The sequence below is a fragment of the Microcaecilia unicolor genome, unplaced genomic scaffold (assembly GCF_901765095.1).
Source record: "Microcaecilia unicolor unplaced genomic scaffold, aMicUni1.1, whole genome shotgun sequence".
NCBI classification, from domain to species: domain Eukaryota; kingdom Metazoa; phylum Chordata; class Amphibia; order Gymnophiona; family Siphonopidae; genus Microcaecilia; species Microcaecilia unicolor.
The window spans coordinates 131,089-148,433 of record NW_021963050.1 but is presented as its reverse complement, the minus strand read 5'-3'; the positions used below and the strand labels follow the sequence as shown (position 1 = coordinate 148,433).

Sequence of the window (17,345 nt, the reverse complement as noted above, 5' to 3'; positions counted from 1 at the left end):
ATTATTACCAATTAACTTCAATAATTGATTAAGGCCAATTAATTCATAGTTAAAGCTCATTAACTAATTTAATTATGCACATTTTAGATTCACACTGAAATTTTGGCACCATATATAGAATCCAGGTGAATGTGCATAAATGTTTAGCACACCCATATCTTTCCCATGTGCCTCCCCCCCCCCCCCCCATGCATACCTCCTTGCATTTACACGCTATCCCCCAGATTCTATAAAGTTTGCCCAAATGTGGACGCCCACAATAATTAGTTAATGGGATCCAATGATTTAATTATTGGAGCTAACAAGCACTTAATTAGCACTAATTATGATTTGGGTGCCAATCTGGCTACTTTCTATAGCAACAGGCGCCTAAATTGGATCGCACACAACTCAAAAGGGAGCATGGCCATGGGAGGGACATGGGCATTCACAAAAGATGCACACAGTATTACAGAATAGCGGTGATCCACACTCAGTTTGTGCACCAGGATTTACACCAGGTTTCAGATGGAATACGTCCTCACGCCCAAAGTTGAGCAACAAATTCAGAACCCATTGTTGAGCTCATCTAAAAGCACTCTTTATAGAATAGCATTGAGCGCTGAATTTTATCAGTACTGAATCTATTTATAGAATCTTGCCCTATGCAGCTTGTGTGTTCACAATATACAATACTACTGAGCACAAACCTAGGACTTATGCTTGTGAATATAACATTCACAGGCATAAATGCTAGCATTCTATCATCTTTGTGTGCAAATGGCACTTACATTTAGGCACTAGGGTTATAGAATTAAGGGACCCTTTTACAGTGTGGCTTTAAGCCCAACACGGCTTACCGCTCGCTCTTCCTGGACTACTGCCGGCCCAACGTGGCCACAGGCAGTAGTCCTACCCCGAGCGCGCACCACTTCCTGAGGAAAAACAAACCAGAAATGGCTATAATCGGGTATCACCGTGTGCTGCTCGGTTACCGCTGGGTTAGCACGGGAGCCCTTATCTCCACCTCAATGGGCTACCTGCCGCATGGCCATGCAGTTCTCTCACTGCATGGCCACGTGTGCTGGGGGCTTTTTTACCTGCTGCAGTAAAAAGGACCCTGGCGCATGAAAAAAATGGCCCCCACCGCTAGTGCAGGGCCCTTTTTCCCACAGCTCAGTAAAAGGACCCCTAAGAGTTAACTGCAAAACTTTACCATACCTTAGTAAAAGGGCCCCTTATTTACTCAGGCTTTCAATGTATAATGTAGTTTTTTTTTTTACTTTCCTTTTGTATTTTGTAATAATATATTTTTTTATGTTTTTTGTAAACAGTTCAGAGCCATGGTGATTGGGTGGGGTACATGAATTTTAAATAAACAAATAAGCAGGATGGTATTTAATTTGCATACATTTTAGTTTCATGCCTGAATGTTTTACAGCAAAGTTACAGAGTATGTATGCTTCAATAATGCTTTTCCAAGATTATTACAGTTTCAGCCATTTAAAATTACCAGCCGTTTTCTTTTTTTTTTATAATGTATTTATAATTTTATTTAAAAATCTCATAAGACATTATCTTGTTACAGAAACATGGAGCATAGATACATAATCAGGAATATATCAAAAGAAGAAAAAAATGTAATCTCACTCTTAGACCACAATAAATGGGAGCAGGGACTAACAATTAAAGGAAACTAGAGGTAAAAAACCCAAGAGGAAAGTCTATTAACACATATTAAACCCTCATTATTACACTAAACACTGCAATTTCAAGCTGAAGGCAAAAAAACCCCTTTTTTTTAGCATCGACAAATTTCAACTGCCCGGGAGCAAAAAAGACGTATCTAACCCCAAGATACCGAATTACACATTTACAGGGATATTTCAATAAAAAGGAAGCTCCTAGATCTCTAACTTGTTGTTTTAGTGCCAAAAAAGGTTTCCTTCTCTCTTGTGTTAGCTTTGTAACGTCCAAAATAATCCAAACTTTTTGACCCAGAAATAACTCTTTTGACCTGCTAAAGTAAAGTCTCAAAAAAGAATTCAAATCATTTTCAAAGATGAGTATCACAAGCAGCGCAGAATGTTCTATCACTTCTAAAGTTGAATTCTCCAGGAAAGCCATCAAATTGTTCACATATCCACTCCGTTGTTTTCAGTCAACACTTTTCCATGTGGATTCCCTTAAAAACTATTGTGGATTCCCTTGAAAACTATTGCAACCACTTTTTACAGAGGAATAAACAGGCAGGAACTAAACCTTATTTATTGGAGGAATCAAATCTGGAGTAAATTTCAAAACTTCGATTAAGTATTTTTTCAGTGTATCCAAGGGAGCCATACCACGCACATTGGGAAAGTTCAGAAAATGGAGGTTTAATATCCTGTTGAAATTTTCCAATTGTTCAATTTTTCTATGTATAATCAATTTATCTTTCACCAAAGTAGCAATTGCATATTGATTACACTGTATATCCCTCTGAACTTGCTGGAGCTGTGATGACAATTCCACTTTAATATTGTCCATATTAGTGGTAAAAGTGTCCACCCTACTCACGAGAGTCGAAACATCCGACAATGTTTTAGTCAATGTCACCTCCAGCTTAGAAAGTACTCTCAATACACCATCTAGGGTCACTCTGCCCAAAGCCAAAAGTTGCATAAGGCTAAAGGTTGTGCTCTCAGTAGAATGAGCAGCCTCCTTCAGCGTTCTGGAAGTGACTTCCGCATCTAATCTCGATGGTCCCCGCTCCTGCATGCTTGCTGGACAAGGAGGGGCCTTGTGAACTGAAGGAAAGAATGAATAATCCAAGCCCACGCTCTCAGGGAGTCCTTCCTCTTGGGGTGCAGCGGGCTCTTGAACTCCAGAAAGTTCCTGAGAGGTCCCTTGTGCATACCGCTCAATGGTCTGCTGAACAGGAGTAGAAGTACGGCCCACAGAGGCTGTGGGCTTAACTGCCCCTTTCCATTTAGTATGAGGCATAGAGAAAGAGTAAAAAACAAATCATTCTCACCAGACTCGGAACCGGCACACCATGCTCAGGTACATGCAGCCATCTGGACTCCCCCAGCCATTTTCAATTAGTTAGTTTTAACCATAACCACCACACAATAAAAAATGTTTATTATAATGAGAATCTGAATGATAAGCCAACTCTGAAGATCATGTTTCTGAAAATTTAAGTAGTTCAACATATCATAATGGGCCTAATGGGTAATGCATTTGATACACTGCCTTTATTCAATCTTTCCCCACTTTCTCTCATATAGATATGTTTACATTACTAACATATGGAGCCCCAAAATTCTTACCCAGAGGTAGATGCATTTTTATAAATTAAACAATACAATCCATAAATAAAAATTCATTGTAAAATTTAAAGCGCACCATTAAGAATAATTCTCCATATGTTTTCCATTTAAAATATTCAAAAAAGAAAGCAACATTTATAATCTTTGTTTAACATTACATGAGAGGGAAGTTATAATTTTAAATATTGAAATTTGATACCTGCAATTTCTTCTAAGGTATTTGCTCGCATGTCTAAGAGGACTGTCCCATTCAGAATACAACTTCTCAGCTCAAACAAACTGTGCAGCGACAACGTTGCCACATAAGGTTTGCTCCATCTCTCTCCTCCATCTTCCACATCTTCCTCAAACTTCAACCATCTAAGCAAATAAACATATAAAGGCAGGTTTTAGAAAACATGTTCAAATTGGAATATTTTGGACATTTGTTTTACATAAAGCTATAGTCTTTTTTAATCATAATAAATTGTATGTTTTTATCAGTTCTTACTCCAAGGTTCCACCGTTTAATTTTATTGGTCCACCCCTACTTCCTTGTCTTTTGGCATTCCTTTTGCAGGGAACCTTTTTCCAATTGTCAATGTCTAAAAGCATCAATAGAGACAACATACATGTCTAAATGTCAGCACTTACATGTTTTATTTTTGTTTTTTTAGAACATAGAAAGTGGTAAATTTAAAACGAATAGGAGAAAATTTTTCTTAACTGAACGTGTAATTAAACTCTGGAATTCGTTGCCAAAGATTATAGTAAAAGCAGTTAGCTTAGCAGGGTTTTAGAAAGGTTTGGTTGGCATCCTAAAAGAAATGTCCATAGACCATTATTAAAATGGTCTTCGAGAAAATCTACTGCTTATTTCTAGGATAAGCAGCATAAAATGTATTATCCTTTTTTGGGATCTTGCCAGGTACTTGTGACCTGGATTGGCCACTGTTGGAAGCAGGATGCTGGGCTTGATGGGCCTTCGGTTTGTCCCAGTATGGCAATATTTATGTACTTATATACTTATAAGTGCCAACACTTATATGTGTATATCTGTCATCTTAGAAATTTAGGGCCCTGTTTTCTAAGGTGCGCTAGGGTTTTTATCATGTGCTAAAAATTAGCGCACGGTGTGTAGACACCCATAGAAATATTATGGGTGCCTATATGGTTATCATGCGTTAATGCTTAGCGCACAAAAATGCTAATTCACCGCTCGTGCAGCATAGTAAACAGGGCCCTTCGATGTCTATGGATCCTTTAAGCTGCAGCAAAAAGTGGCCCACCCTTACACACGTTTTTCCCACGCACTAAGGCCATTTTTACCACAGCTGGAAAATGGTTGATTTCCTATTTATTTTCTTAATGGCCATGTGCTAAGGTTGAGTGGTGCCATTTCTTTTGAAAAAAACAAACAATCTTCTCTCTATATATAAATTTTTTTGAAGATTTTTTTTGAGGATATTGTGTACCCCTTTAAAATATTCCTGTGATTGGCTGCCGTGTCCACAGAGCGTCTGACATAGGCTTCTATATAGAGGGGCCATTTTGTCGGGTCTCCGTCTTCCTCCTCTACTAAGATACGTGCAGAGGTCTCATGCTGTATGTTTGGATCTGTTAGGAAACTTTGTCAAATATAGTGTTTTTGATCTTTTACCATTTTTCATAACAGAACTTTTTGACCGACAGACCCTGAAGCAGGCTGATGAAACACTGGCCATCATAGGTCACGGTCTCTACTTGTGGAAAAGGAAGCACCACAATAAGCTAAGTAAAAGCTGAAATTACTATCTTTTGTGCATTAGACAGTGAGGGCAAACATTACAATTCTTTCTGGCCTTATATTAAGGGGCGTTACAGTGTTAAAAATAGGAGGGGTTTTTTGAGCCGATGATGAAGCAGTCCTGCTCCTGCTGTCCAATAATGCTGGGAGCTTCTTGAGGCTTTTTTTCCTCCTTACACTTCTTAATGACTTTGCAAGTCAAACCCTGAAATGAGTATCTCTTGTTAGATATACATATACTAATGTTGCCATTAGCGCGTGACCATTAGAAAGAATTACCATGGGAGCACTTATCAACACCTATTTTGTAGACACTAAGGGCTCGTGCAGTAATGCGGATGTGATAACTGATTAGCACAGAAAGCCCACACTCCACCCTACACATAAGCCCCCTGCAACAACAATTTTAAAATATTTTCTAGCGTGTGGGTTGCGTGTGCAGATTTTGAACTTACCGCAGGATGCCTGAGAATCTCCCATATGATGCCATTTTAAGCTGAGAGTGAGCAAGCACTTCCCGTAAAAAGGACTCCTATGTTCTCCCAATTAGTTACACAACCTGCATTCATGCAGCACTATCCATTTTGTGGAGAGGAGCAGTGGCGTAGCTAGGTGGGGTGCAGGGGGAGCGGTCACTCCCCCAAACAGCTGTTTTGAAAAAATGGCGCCTATGCACCTCGTGGCAATAAATATTTTTTTCTGCTCCCTCCGGAGTCTTACTCTTTTCCGGTTTCTTCAGCACCACACCGGCGATTCACAGTCAGCCTTCTACCAGCGTCGGGGTCTCGCCTCAGGCGCGTCCCACCTCTGCGGAAAATAGGAAGTTGCAATAGAGTAGGCAGGACGCACCTGAGGAGAGGCCCTGATGCTGGCAGAAGGCTGACTGTGAATCGCCGGTGCTGCGCAGGAGGGAGAAGGCTTGTTTTAATATAGGGGTTCAGAGACCTCAAATCTGACTCTATCTCTAAACAGCACTAGTACTGGGGTAATCAAGAAATTGTGAAGTTCTAAAAGGAATTGCCACTAAGAGAGACGTTAGGTCTAAGGAAAAGATACCAGCCTTATGACAAACTGGATTTAGATTACAAGTTATACAATGCAGCGAAAGATAGCCTGATACAGCAAAAGCATTTATACTTACAGCCTTTGATCATAAAGTGAAGTCCACAGAACATCATTTGGGATGAGGAGTTTATTTGCCAAGATACAAGTCAAATCAGTGATTGACAACAGGCACGTACAATCAATTAATTATAGGAATATAATAATCCGGCTGCAAACAGGTGTTAATTAGTTCCTAATCTTTTATAATTTCTTTTACCAATTAAAGGTTTTACAAGGGAAAGCAATTAGGTAATTTGTCAATTCTGCTGGTCACATTGGTTTCCCTTGGAGAGAGAGAGTGGCAACCCTTCTCTCTAGCTTAAACCAGGAAATACCCTGATTTTTATAGGTGCCCTCAGGATATGGATAATATGACAGTAGATATACCTGATTGGATCTATGTTAATGCCATGGTTACCACTGATTGGCTCATGCTAATGAGTAGCTTTTATCTTGCTAACATGGTTTTGTCTTTAGCTCGCTTGACCACAAATCTTAAGCAAGACCCTGCATCCAGCTACACCTTTCCTTTCTCACACCATGGCTGACCACAATGTCACTCTGTCCTTTGGACCCCCACCTTTGTGTTTCCTGTTGTTCTCCTTAGAGCTCCAACACTGGGAGTTCAAGCAAGAGTCACACAGGCCTGTAAGCTTTTCCCTCATTTTACAGCCTGAACCAAAGTCTAGGCAGGGGACCAAGGCTCATAGCTGTAGCATTTTTATACATCTCCCCCCTTTGAAGGCCTTTAGGAAAGGGCTTCAACAATATATGGTTTGACAACTTATAGTAGGCCAAGTCAATCATCTAGGCCTTATGTTCACACCTCAGAACAATAAGGCTAGTACCCTGACCGAAGGCTGTCTTAGGTTGGGATACTTAGTTCTCCTTACCCGTCATGGCCAAACGATCTTTCTGAGCACCAGGGAGGTGGACAGTATAGGTATAAGAGACATTATTAAGGGGAGTCTTATGTTCAAGATTGCCAATGATGTAGCTAAGAATAGGCTGAGGGCAACAGTTAGGGCTTCTATCACAGAGTAACAGGGTAGCAACATTTTCTATAGGTACATAAATCTTCAAAGGAAGAAATTGGGATTTGTAATACCTGTCTAAGTATCTAGCAAGTTTGGAAGCATGCTAGCTCCCTCGGGCAAATTTGAAAGTGCAAAATTTCCATTATTGCTATCGTTCCAGAGTAGCTCAATCACTCCTATGGTACCATAGCAACCAGTGTTAAAATTTAAACAACAGCATGTTGAATTAAAGAATCTAAAAAGAATCTTTTGTATTTACAACATAGGGAACAATGAGAGAAAGGTATATGTCAACATATAGGATACCATTTAGTAGGATAGGTTGCATATATGCATACGTGGAGGGGCATAATCGAACAGAAACGCCTATCTCCATGGGCGTTTATCTCCGAGAACGGGTCCGTGAAGGGGCGGACCGAATCGTATTTTCGAAAAAACATGGACGTTTATCTTTTTTTGAGCTGGGCGTTTCTGTTTTTCAGCGATAATGGAAACCGAAAACGCCCAGCTCAAAAACGAATAACTCCAAGACATTTATTCGTGGGAGGGGCCAGGATTCGTACTGCACCGGTCCACCTCACATGCCAGGACACCAACCGGGCACCCTAGGGGGCACTTTTACAAAAAAAAAAAAAAGGTAAAACAGCTCCCAGGTGCATAGCACCCTTCCCTTGGGTGGTGAGCCCCCAAAATCCCCCTCAAAACCCACTGCCCACAAGTCTACACCATTACTATAGCCCTAAGGGGTGAAGGGGGGCACCTACACGTGGGTACAGTGGGTTTGGGGGGCGGTTTGGAGGGCTCCCATTTACCAGCACAAGTGTAACAGGTGGGGGGGGGGGGATGAGCCTGGGTCCACCTGCCTGAAGTCCACTGCTCCAGTGACCTGCATACTGCTGCCAGGGAGGTGGGTATGACATTTGAGGGTGAAAATAAAAAGTTGTGAAACGGCATATTTTGTGGTGGGAGGGGGTTCGTGACCACTGGGGGAGTCAGGGGAGGTCATCCCCGATTCCCTCCAGTGGTCATCTGGTCATTTAGGGCACTTTTTGGGGCCTTATTCGTGGAAAAACAGGGTCCAGGAAAAGTGCCCTAAATTCTCGCTAAAAACGCATATTTTTGTTCCATTATCGGCGAAAGGCGCCCATCTCTGATCGGCAGATAACCACGCCCCAGTTCCGCCTTCACCACGCCTTCGACACGCCCCCATCAACGTTGTCCGCATCCGCGACGGAGTGCAGTTGAAAACGTCCAAATTCGGCTTTTGATTATACCGCGTTATTCGTTTTTGTGAGATAAACGTCCATCTCCCGATTTAGGTCGGAACTTGGGCGTTTTTCTCGTTCGATTATAAGCAGGATAGTATAATTAATCCAGCCAATAGATCATTGTGGATTTAAAGTCAGCTGCAACCTAATTGTGTATTTTAAAATCATCTGGCATCCCCCCCTAGGAACTCTAATAGAGTTTCTCCTTGGAGAGGGCTAGAGGTGATGGAAATAACTACTTGGACTAAGGCAAACTGGCCTTGTCAATATGAAGGCAGGGTTGGATAGGACTAGCCTAAAGGTGCATTGGGTAGGTAAGTGTTAATCATGCCAAAATGAAAGTACACAGAAAATTAAATCTAAAAACAAAAAGAGTTGAATTACAAATGGAAACTGTGTCACTAGCAACATAAATTAGCCTAAAAAGGGAGTAATAGGAAAATAAAATAGAACCTTTCCAATAGACAGGGTTAATGCTAGACTAAAAATGTCCAAATGTCCATAATGTCCATAAATTTTTATACAGGCTTCATGGAAGTAAAAAGTGACCACGCGGACGGGAGAGACGGGCAGAAGAGAAGGTGAAAAATGCAACACTGGGGGGGGGGGGGGGGGGGGTCTGGAGAAGGGAGAAAGCTACCCAGGGAGGTTTAATTGACCGGAGTGGAAGTGAGCCTATCTAGTCCACTTTAACAAGGGAGCCAATTTGGGTAATCTGTCTCCACCCCCCTACCCCCACCCCCCCCCCCGCGCAGCTGTAGTTGCCGTTCAGTTCAAAGCAAGCAAACTTATGATCTGCTGCATACACATTGCCGTTCTTTATTGTTGGTCCATCTGTAACAATGCTAAACCTGTTTCAGTTGGATAGGCAGTGCCTTAAAAGCTGGAGGAGTAAAGAAATAACAGTTGAGTGTCACTAAAACAGCGTCAAAACTTATTGTTGCTGATAAAATATGGTAATACTAGGGCCCAGCTAAAGAACAAGTTATTTTGAGTTAGTCTTCACTGGACCAAACTTGCTTTCCTTGTGCTATCACTATCCAGTAGGATAGGCAGTGTCTTGAAAGGTGGAGGATAAAGAATTTTTTAAAATATTTAAATCACACATTATCCCAGGCAAAGTCGGATTCAGTGTGGCTTACATTTGAAAATACAGTGAGACAGAATAATAGAATTTAGTTATATCATTGGAATAAATAGATGGATATGTCTGAAACATTTAACAAAGTTGAGATTAGCATATATACCCAACTGGGCATTTAAAAGTTTGTCCTTTATTGATACCACATGTTCAGAAATCATAGCAATAAGTATAGACAGTTATTCAAAGATTATCACATGGCAGGGGAAGGAGATAGGGACACAAAGAGGGCACTACTGGAAAGGGGAGGAGGAGATAGGGACACAGAGGAGCACCACTGGAAGGGGGAATGGGGATACGGGGACAATGTTGAAAATGGGTGAGATGGGGTCAATGAGGTAATGCTGGATAAGGGGCAAGATGGTAACAGAAGTAATGCTGGAAAAAGGGGGAAGATGGGGACACAGGACAATGTTAGAAAAAGGGAGAGGTGGGGACACCAGGACGGCAGATGCTTGAAAGTGGGAGATGAGGCGACCAGGTAGGCTTGTGCTGAAAAAGTGAGGAGATGGGGACAGAGAAAGGGCAGATGCTGAACTTGGGGGTAGGATAGCAACAGGGGACACAGAAGGGAGATGCTGGACAGGACAAATAGTGGTGCAGAGGAAAAAAAGATGGTGCACTTGGAGACAGAAGAAATGTCAGATAGGCAAGAGACCCTGTAAAGGCAGAAGAAACAGAGATAAACAGAAAAGAGACAGTGGAACCAAAATAAATTATATAAATTGTTCAAGCACTTTATATATATATATATATATATATATATATATATATATATATATATATATATATATATATATTTCTGTTTTGGGGCTGTATTTGAGATATAGACATTTGGAATGTGGGTTATTGCACTTAGGAGGATTAAAGATGTCTAATGATGTAACAAAATATGTTATTTAAGAGCTTTTTGCTTTACATAAAGCTAAGCATTTGAAGTGATGGGTGTTGCTCCCTTTCTTATGGTTACTGAAATATCTTCCTCCTTTCACATTTTATTATATTTGTTTGATTTTGTTGATTTAGTCCTGTGTTTATAACATTTAGTAATATAGGGGTCCTTTTACAAAGGCACACTAGTGTTTTTAGCGCACGCTAAACATAAGCACACTTTAAACACTAGAGACACCCATAGGAAATGCTAGCGCACCTTTGTAAAAGGGCCCCATAAAGACCTTACTATTATAGCATTCATTGGTTTGTCTCTTTTGTGGGATGATAGTTTTTGATTTCGGCATGACTGAGAAAAGTAACTACATAGGATATTGATGAAACATTTTTTTAATCAGATTTCACTATGATTTCAATTAAACCCAACAGATAACACCTGGCCTTGAAAACATGTACATAGTAATAAAAAATCTGACCTTGAGTGACCTTTAGACAAAAATGTGTTTTTCTGTTCTATACATAGAACCTTAAAATATCTTGCACTGCCCTAACATGCATGAGTCATAGTTATTTTCACTTATGATCACACGCATATCATTCTTATCTATATTTATGTTATATAACAGATGGAGAGAGAGAGAGATGGATATGTGCATGTGTTGAACCCTGTATTTAATTTCTTACCCTCAGTAGATTCAGGGGATGTTATAAATGTATGCTGCTATTAAGATGGGTTATTTTATTTTACTACAAGTTGTGCTATTTCACTGCACACAACGGGGCCCGATCCTAAAACATCATAACTTGTGGTTAAATAACCCATCTGAAGTGTAGCTCACATTACCTGCTCAGTTGCTCAGCATCATAAAAAGGTATTAGGAAGAAGACTGTGAACTAGTGGAGATACCAAAATAAAAGAAAAATGACTGGAACAAAAATGTCAGGGGTGTGTTAAGGGCGGGATTTGGGTGTTCCTTAGATTTTTTCAGCCATAATGGAACAAAACAAAACTGTCCAGGACTAAAACTAAGACATTTTGAGCTAGACCTGTTTTTATAACGAATACGGCATTAAAAAGTGCCGTAAATGACCAGATGACCACTGGAGGGAGTCAGGGATGACCCCCCCAATACCCCCCAGTGGTCACTGAATCCCTCCCACCACCAAAAAATGTGAATAAAAAATAACTTACCAGCCTCTATAACAACCTCAGATGTTATATAGCCAAGTCTATCAGAGCAGCATGCAGGTCCCTGGAGTAATATAGTGGTCGGTGTAGTGCACTATGGAGTGGGGGAATCGGGTCCTTTCCCCCTCTATCACACTTGTGGTGGAAACTATGACCCCTCCCAAAGACACCACAACCCTACTGTACCCACTTATAGGTGCCCCCTTCACTCACAAGGGCTATTGCAGTGGTGTATGGTGAGGGACAGTGTGTTTTGGGTGTGTTTTGGAGGGCTCATGGGACAAGATAAGGGAGCAAAGCTGAGATGTGTACCTGGAGGCATTTTTATGAAATACATAGAAGAGCCCCATAGGGTGCCCCATTGCTCTCCTGTAATGTCTGGGGGACCAGTCTGCTAAAAATGCTGGCTCCTCCTCCATCTCAATGGCTTGATTTTCTAGGTTTTGCATTTATTAGGTTTTTTTTTTCCGAAAATGGACCAAATAAACAAAACATCCAAAGCACAAAACCTTGTTTGAAATAGTATTTTCGAAAAAAAAAAAAAAAAAAGATGTTTTATTTCTCAAATGACCTTCTTTCCTATGCCCCTGCACGTGTATTCTGTAACGTGGCACATGTAAATTCTAAATCACATATTTAAAAAGGGGATGTGCCATGGGTGGGGTGTGGACATTTCTAGAATCTATGCATATTATTATAGAATATACCCACCCTGGGGGAGATTCTATATATGGTGCCTAAAAAAATTCCATGCAGAAAACAGTGCTGACTAAGCATATTTTATAAGCAGCACCTAGATTTAGGCGTTGTATATAGAATACATGTATATGATATCCCCGCGCCTAAAACTATGAGCCTCCATTTACACCAATGAAAACGTGACATAAATCCCGGTGCGTAGATTTACACATACTGCGCCATATTGTATAACTGCGTGTGTAAATTTCAGAATAACTACTAAACGCCCATTTGCCCACCCATAACCATGTCCCTTTTTGCCTGCGTGTGTTAGAAGTTAGGTGCACTGTGTTACAGAATAAGCTTAGTGAGCTATGTGTGTAAATTCTAATTATTACCAATTAGTGCTCATTATTGCTTGTTAAGTGCTGTTATCAACGCTGATTAGCTTGTTACCCCAACTAAGTTATGCACATTGTTATAGAATATGCTTGATTTCGGTGCAGATCTCTAGGTGCACTATATAGAATCCAGGGTCTGCACCTAATTTAAGTAAAACATGGCCTAAATGGACGCGACCAAATTTGGTCATGTGGCGAGGCACTCGGCGTATTCTATATACTATGTGAAAATTTAAGCCTATTCTATAAAATGTAGGTGTACTTTAGAGAATACACCTAGGTGTATTTTTTTACTGAGTGGATTTTTCTGATGCCATATATAGAATCTAACCCAGAATCAACCAAGTTCAAAGAATACACAAGAAACATCCTTATATCTAATGAGACATTTACAGAAAATTTTAGAACAAAGCAAGCCATCAAATACATTGACCCTAGATCACATTAGGAGAAACTGCCTCTATTTGTGAAACCTTAGCTACATAAGGAAAAAAAACCCACTTTCAAATTCAAGAGTAACTCACTTCAGAGTCTAACAAATTACCTAATCAGCCAATCAAGGTCTGTTGGCCTTATAGGACAGCAGACATTCGCAAGTCTGGTGTACTAAAGAGCACAGCACTCTTATCTGGGTGCCATGACCATCCCCGAAGACTTAGAGTTTACATACATTTTACCTCATACATCCAGAAATGAATAAAGCAAATATAGCTTGACCTTAGAACATAACAACATAAGAACTGCCATACTAGGTCCAATAAGTCCAGTATTTTCCAGGATCCCAAAAATTGGCAAGATTTCATGCAACCTACGCCCACGAACAAGTAGTGGCTTTGCTCAGGGTCACCTTAATAACAGTCTACTGACTTTTTCTTACGAACATGTCCAAACGTTTTTTAGACTCAGCTATACTAACTACTTTTATCACATCTTCTAGCAACAAGTACTGAAGATTAAGTATGTGCTCAGTGTGAAAATATTTTTTTCCTATTTGTTTTAAATGCATTGCTATGTAACATCATTGAATGTCCCCTACTCTCTGTGGGGCCCTTTCACAAAGCTGTAGTAAAAAGTGGCCCGTGGTAGTGTGGGCATGTCTTCTTGGCGCATACTGGGCCACTTTTTATCACAGTTGGGGAAAAGCCATTTTTAATAGAACAGGAAATAGGTATGCGCAAAAATTAAAACCAGCGCTCACCTATTTACGGCCTGAGCCCTTACCACCAGCCATTGATCTAGCGGTAAGGGCTCATATGCTACCCACACAGTGGCTGTGCTGCCGATTACCGCCACGAATGCCCCGTGGTAGAAAATAGAAAAAATATTTTCTACTGTGGGATTTGGCACATGCCAAACTTGGAATTACCGCCGGGCGCATGTGCTACCCCAGTGGTAGTGCCAATATGGCATACGCTATACCCCCTACATTTTTTTGAAACTGTAAACCATCGGTTTTCATTTAACTGTTCTATCCCAACCAGGATTTTATAGACCTCTATCATATTGCCCCTCAGTCTTCTCTTCTTCAAGCTGAAGAACCCTAACCTCTTTAACCTTTCCTCATATTGGATTTGTTCCATCCCCTTAATCATTTTGCTCACCCTTCTCTGTAACTTTTCCAGCTTCACGATATCTTTTTTGAGATGTGGTGACCAGAACTGTATACAATGTACAGGGTATGGGTGCAACATGGAACAATTCAGAGACATTGATGTTCATTGTTTTATGCACTATTCCTTTCCTAAAAAATACCTACAATTCTGTTTGCTTTTCTAGCTGCTGTACCACATTGGGCAGAAGATTTCAATTCATTGTCCATGATAATACCTAGATCCTTTTCCTAGGTGGTGACTGCTAATCTGGAACCTGGCATCATTCTAATCAATGTGCATTATTTTGCATTTGTCCACATTCAGTTTAATCTGCCTATGCTCAGTCTTCCAGTCTCCCAAGGTCATCCTACAATTTCTCACTGTCCATGTGCAATTTAACAACTTTCAATAATTTGGTGTTATCTAAAAATATAGTGACCTCACTCGTTGTTCCCACTTCCAGATCATTGAGAAAAATAGCCATTTAACCCTATTCTCTTTTTTACATCTTTTAATCAGTTCCCAGTCTAGAACAGAACATTGCCTCCAATTGCTCAGGAGTTTTTCTTGAGGTACTTTCTCCGGTTGCACTAGAAAATTGCTTCAGATTGTGAAGCAAGACCTTCAGGGCACAATAATGTCAGGAATTATGTAGTCACCTTTAGCAATAATAAGTTTCTACCTTAAGTCCCTGATCAATACTTACGTTGCATAAGACGTAGTAAAACCATAGTTTCATGAAATGACATACCTAGCAGTTTCTCTCCACTCAGCATCTTCTCCCTCACGTAAGCAAATCTCATCTAGCTCTGTAAAAAGGTCATGGGGAATGTGCTCCTCATCATCATCCTCTGTCCCAAGAATGAACTGAACCCTCTGGGATGGAGTGTCTGTAAACAGTACAAAACCAGAAAATGATACCGAAAATCTGAATGAACAAAATACAGTAATCAAGAAAAGAGAAGATGCTGGCAAATGGAAACTGAGGTCTATTTCTGTACGGGGAAAATAAAATTTTTGCACCATGATGAAAAATGTGGGAGGTGGTTGGTGACCACTGGGGTAGTAAGGGGAGGTCATCCCCGATTCCCTCTGGTGGTCATCTGGTCAGTTCAGGCACCTTTTCGAGACTTGGTCCCAGGGGCGTAGCTACGGGTGGGCCTGGATGGGCCCAGGCCCACCCAATTTCAGCTCAGGCCCGCCCAAGCGCGCACACACTGCAGCAGAAACGGCACCCGCTCTGGCTCAGCTGATCTCCCCAGACTCGCAGCGGCGAACTGGCAGGCGGCGGTAGTAAAAGCATAAAGTAGCCAGGCTCCTCGACTCCGTTCTTCGCTTCCCTGCCCTCTCTGCGTCCCGGCCACCCGCCCGAAAGGAAATGACATCAGAGGAATCCTCTGATGTCATTTCCTTTCGGGCGGGCGGCCGGGACGCAGAGAGGGCAGGGAAGCGAAGAACGGAGTCGAGGAGCCTGGCTGCTTTATGCTTTTACTACCGCCAGTTTGCCGCTGCGACTAGAGATGGAGGGAAGGAACTGGAAGCCATTTAGAAAATCTCTGTCTACTCCCCCGCGCAGCCGTCGCCGTTCACTCAAATCACAGCAAGCAAACCTGTGAGCTGCTGCCTGCATCCATGTTGTCGTTCTTTATTGTTGGTAAGCAGAGGGTGGTGAGCAGAGGGAAGGATGGGACTGGGAGGGGTAGTGAGCAGAGGGAAGGAGCAGGAAATAGATGGGACTGGGAGGGGTGGTGAGCAGAGGGAAGGAGCAGGAAATGGATGGGACTGGGAGGGGTGGTGAGCAGAGGGAAGGAGCAGGACATGGATGGGACTGGGAGGGTGGTGAGTACAGAGTATGGGGAATGGGGGACTAATGAAGTGGGTGAAAGATGGGGGAGGAATTTAGGAGACTGGGTAAGGGAGAGACAGAGGGGGGAATGGGAGTGCTGGAGAGGGAATGAGAGGGAGATGGTCAAAGGGGAGAGAGGAGCATTGATGGACATGGAGGGGAGGACAGGGCCCAGGGAGAGAGGAGAAATTGCTGGACATGGAAAGGAGGGCAGGGGAGAGAGGAGGGTTGCTGGACATGGGTGGACGGAGGGGAGGGCAGGGAGAGAATTGTTGGACATGGATGGAGGGGAAGGAAGGGAAGACAGGAAGGAGATGCACATGGATGGAGGGTAGAAAGAAGAAATTCAGGACATGGATGTAGGGGAGGGAAGACAGAGGAAGGAGATGCACATTGATGGAGGGGAAGGGAGAGAGAAGAAATGCTGACATGGATGGAGGGGAGGGAAGAGAGAGGAAAGAGATGATATGAGGGAAAAGGAAGAGAGGAGAAAAACTGCACATGGATGGAGAAAACAGGCAGAAGCTGGATCCACTGGACAGTCAAGTCTGCGGAGGACCCAGCTTTTACTTACAGATGTAGAGCAAGAAATGAAGAAGAAAGGAGGAAAATAAAGAAATAAATGGAAAGGAAGCCCCGGAAACAGAGTTAAGAGGACAGATAGCAGCAGAATCAGATACTGGGCCAGCATGTTCAGAAAAATAAAGTCATCAGACAACAAAGGTAGAAAAAAATCATTTTATTTTCATTATAGTGTTGGAATATGTCCACTTTGAGAATCAGGTGCTCAACATTAAACGTTTATATTTATTCACTTATTTATGGCATTTTATCCCACATTAAACATGAATTAGATTGGAACCTGGGATCATTTATTTTTTTTTCCTGGAGAGAGTAATGCATTGCCTTCCCCCCCCCCCCCCCCCAGGCTCTCTCCCTGGCTATAGCCAGCTCTGCAATTTGGAGGGGAGGTGGGGGGGGGGGGGGAAGGTGCAGAGGTGGACCGGGGAGAGAGCCTGCTGTTAAACATTTACCAGCAAACCACAGTCTAGTGCCCACCCATCCAACCTGTTGGCCCACCCAAAAATTGACTTCTGGCTACGCCACTGCTTGGTCCTGAACAAAAAGGGACCATGTAAA

General features: G+C 41.9%; 1 protein-coding gene across 1 annotated transcript in view; it reads right to left on the bottom strand.

Moving 5' to 3' along the window:
* The window catches only part of LOC115458840 (sodium-driven chloride bicarbonate exchanger-like), a 241,773-nt gene that overhangs the window by 115,704 nt on the left and 108,724 nt on the right, over positions 1–17,345 (bottom strand). The window contains exons 4-5 of the mRNA XM_030188666.1: positions 15,111–15,249; positions 3,493–3,653 (exon numbers count right to left, since the gene is read on the bottom strand). Coding sequence (XP_030044526.1) covers positions 3,493–3,653; positions 15,111–15,249 — 300 coding nt within the window. The remainder of the gene's footprint in view (positions 1–3,492; positions 3,654–15,110; positions 15,250–17,345) is intronic.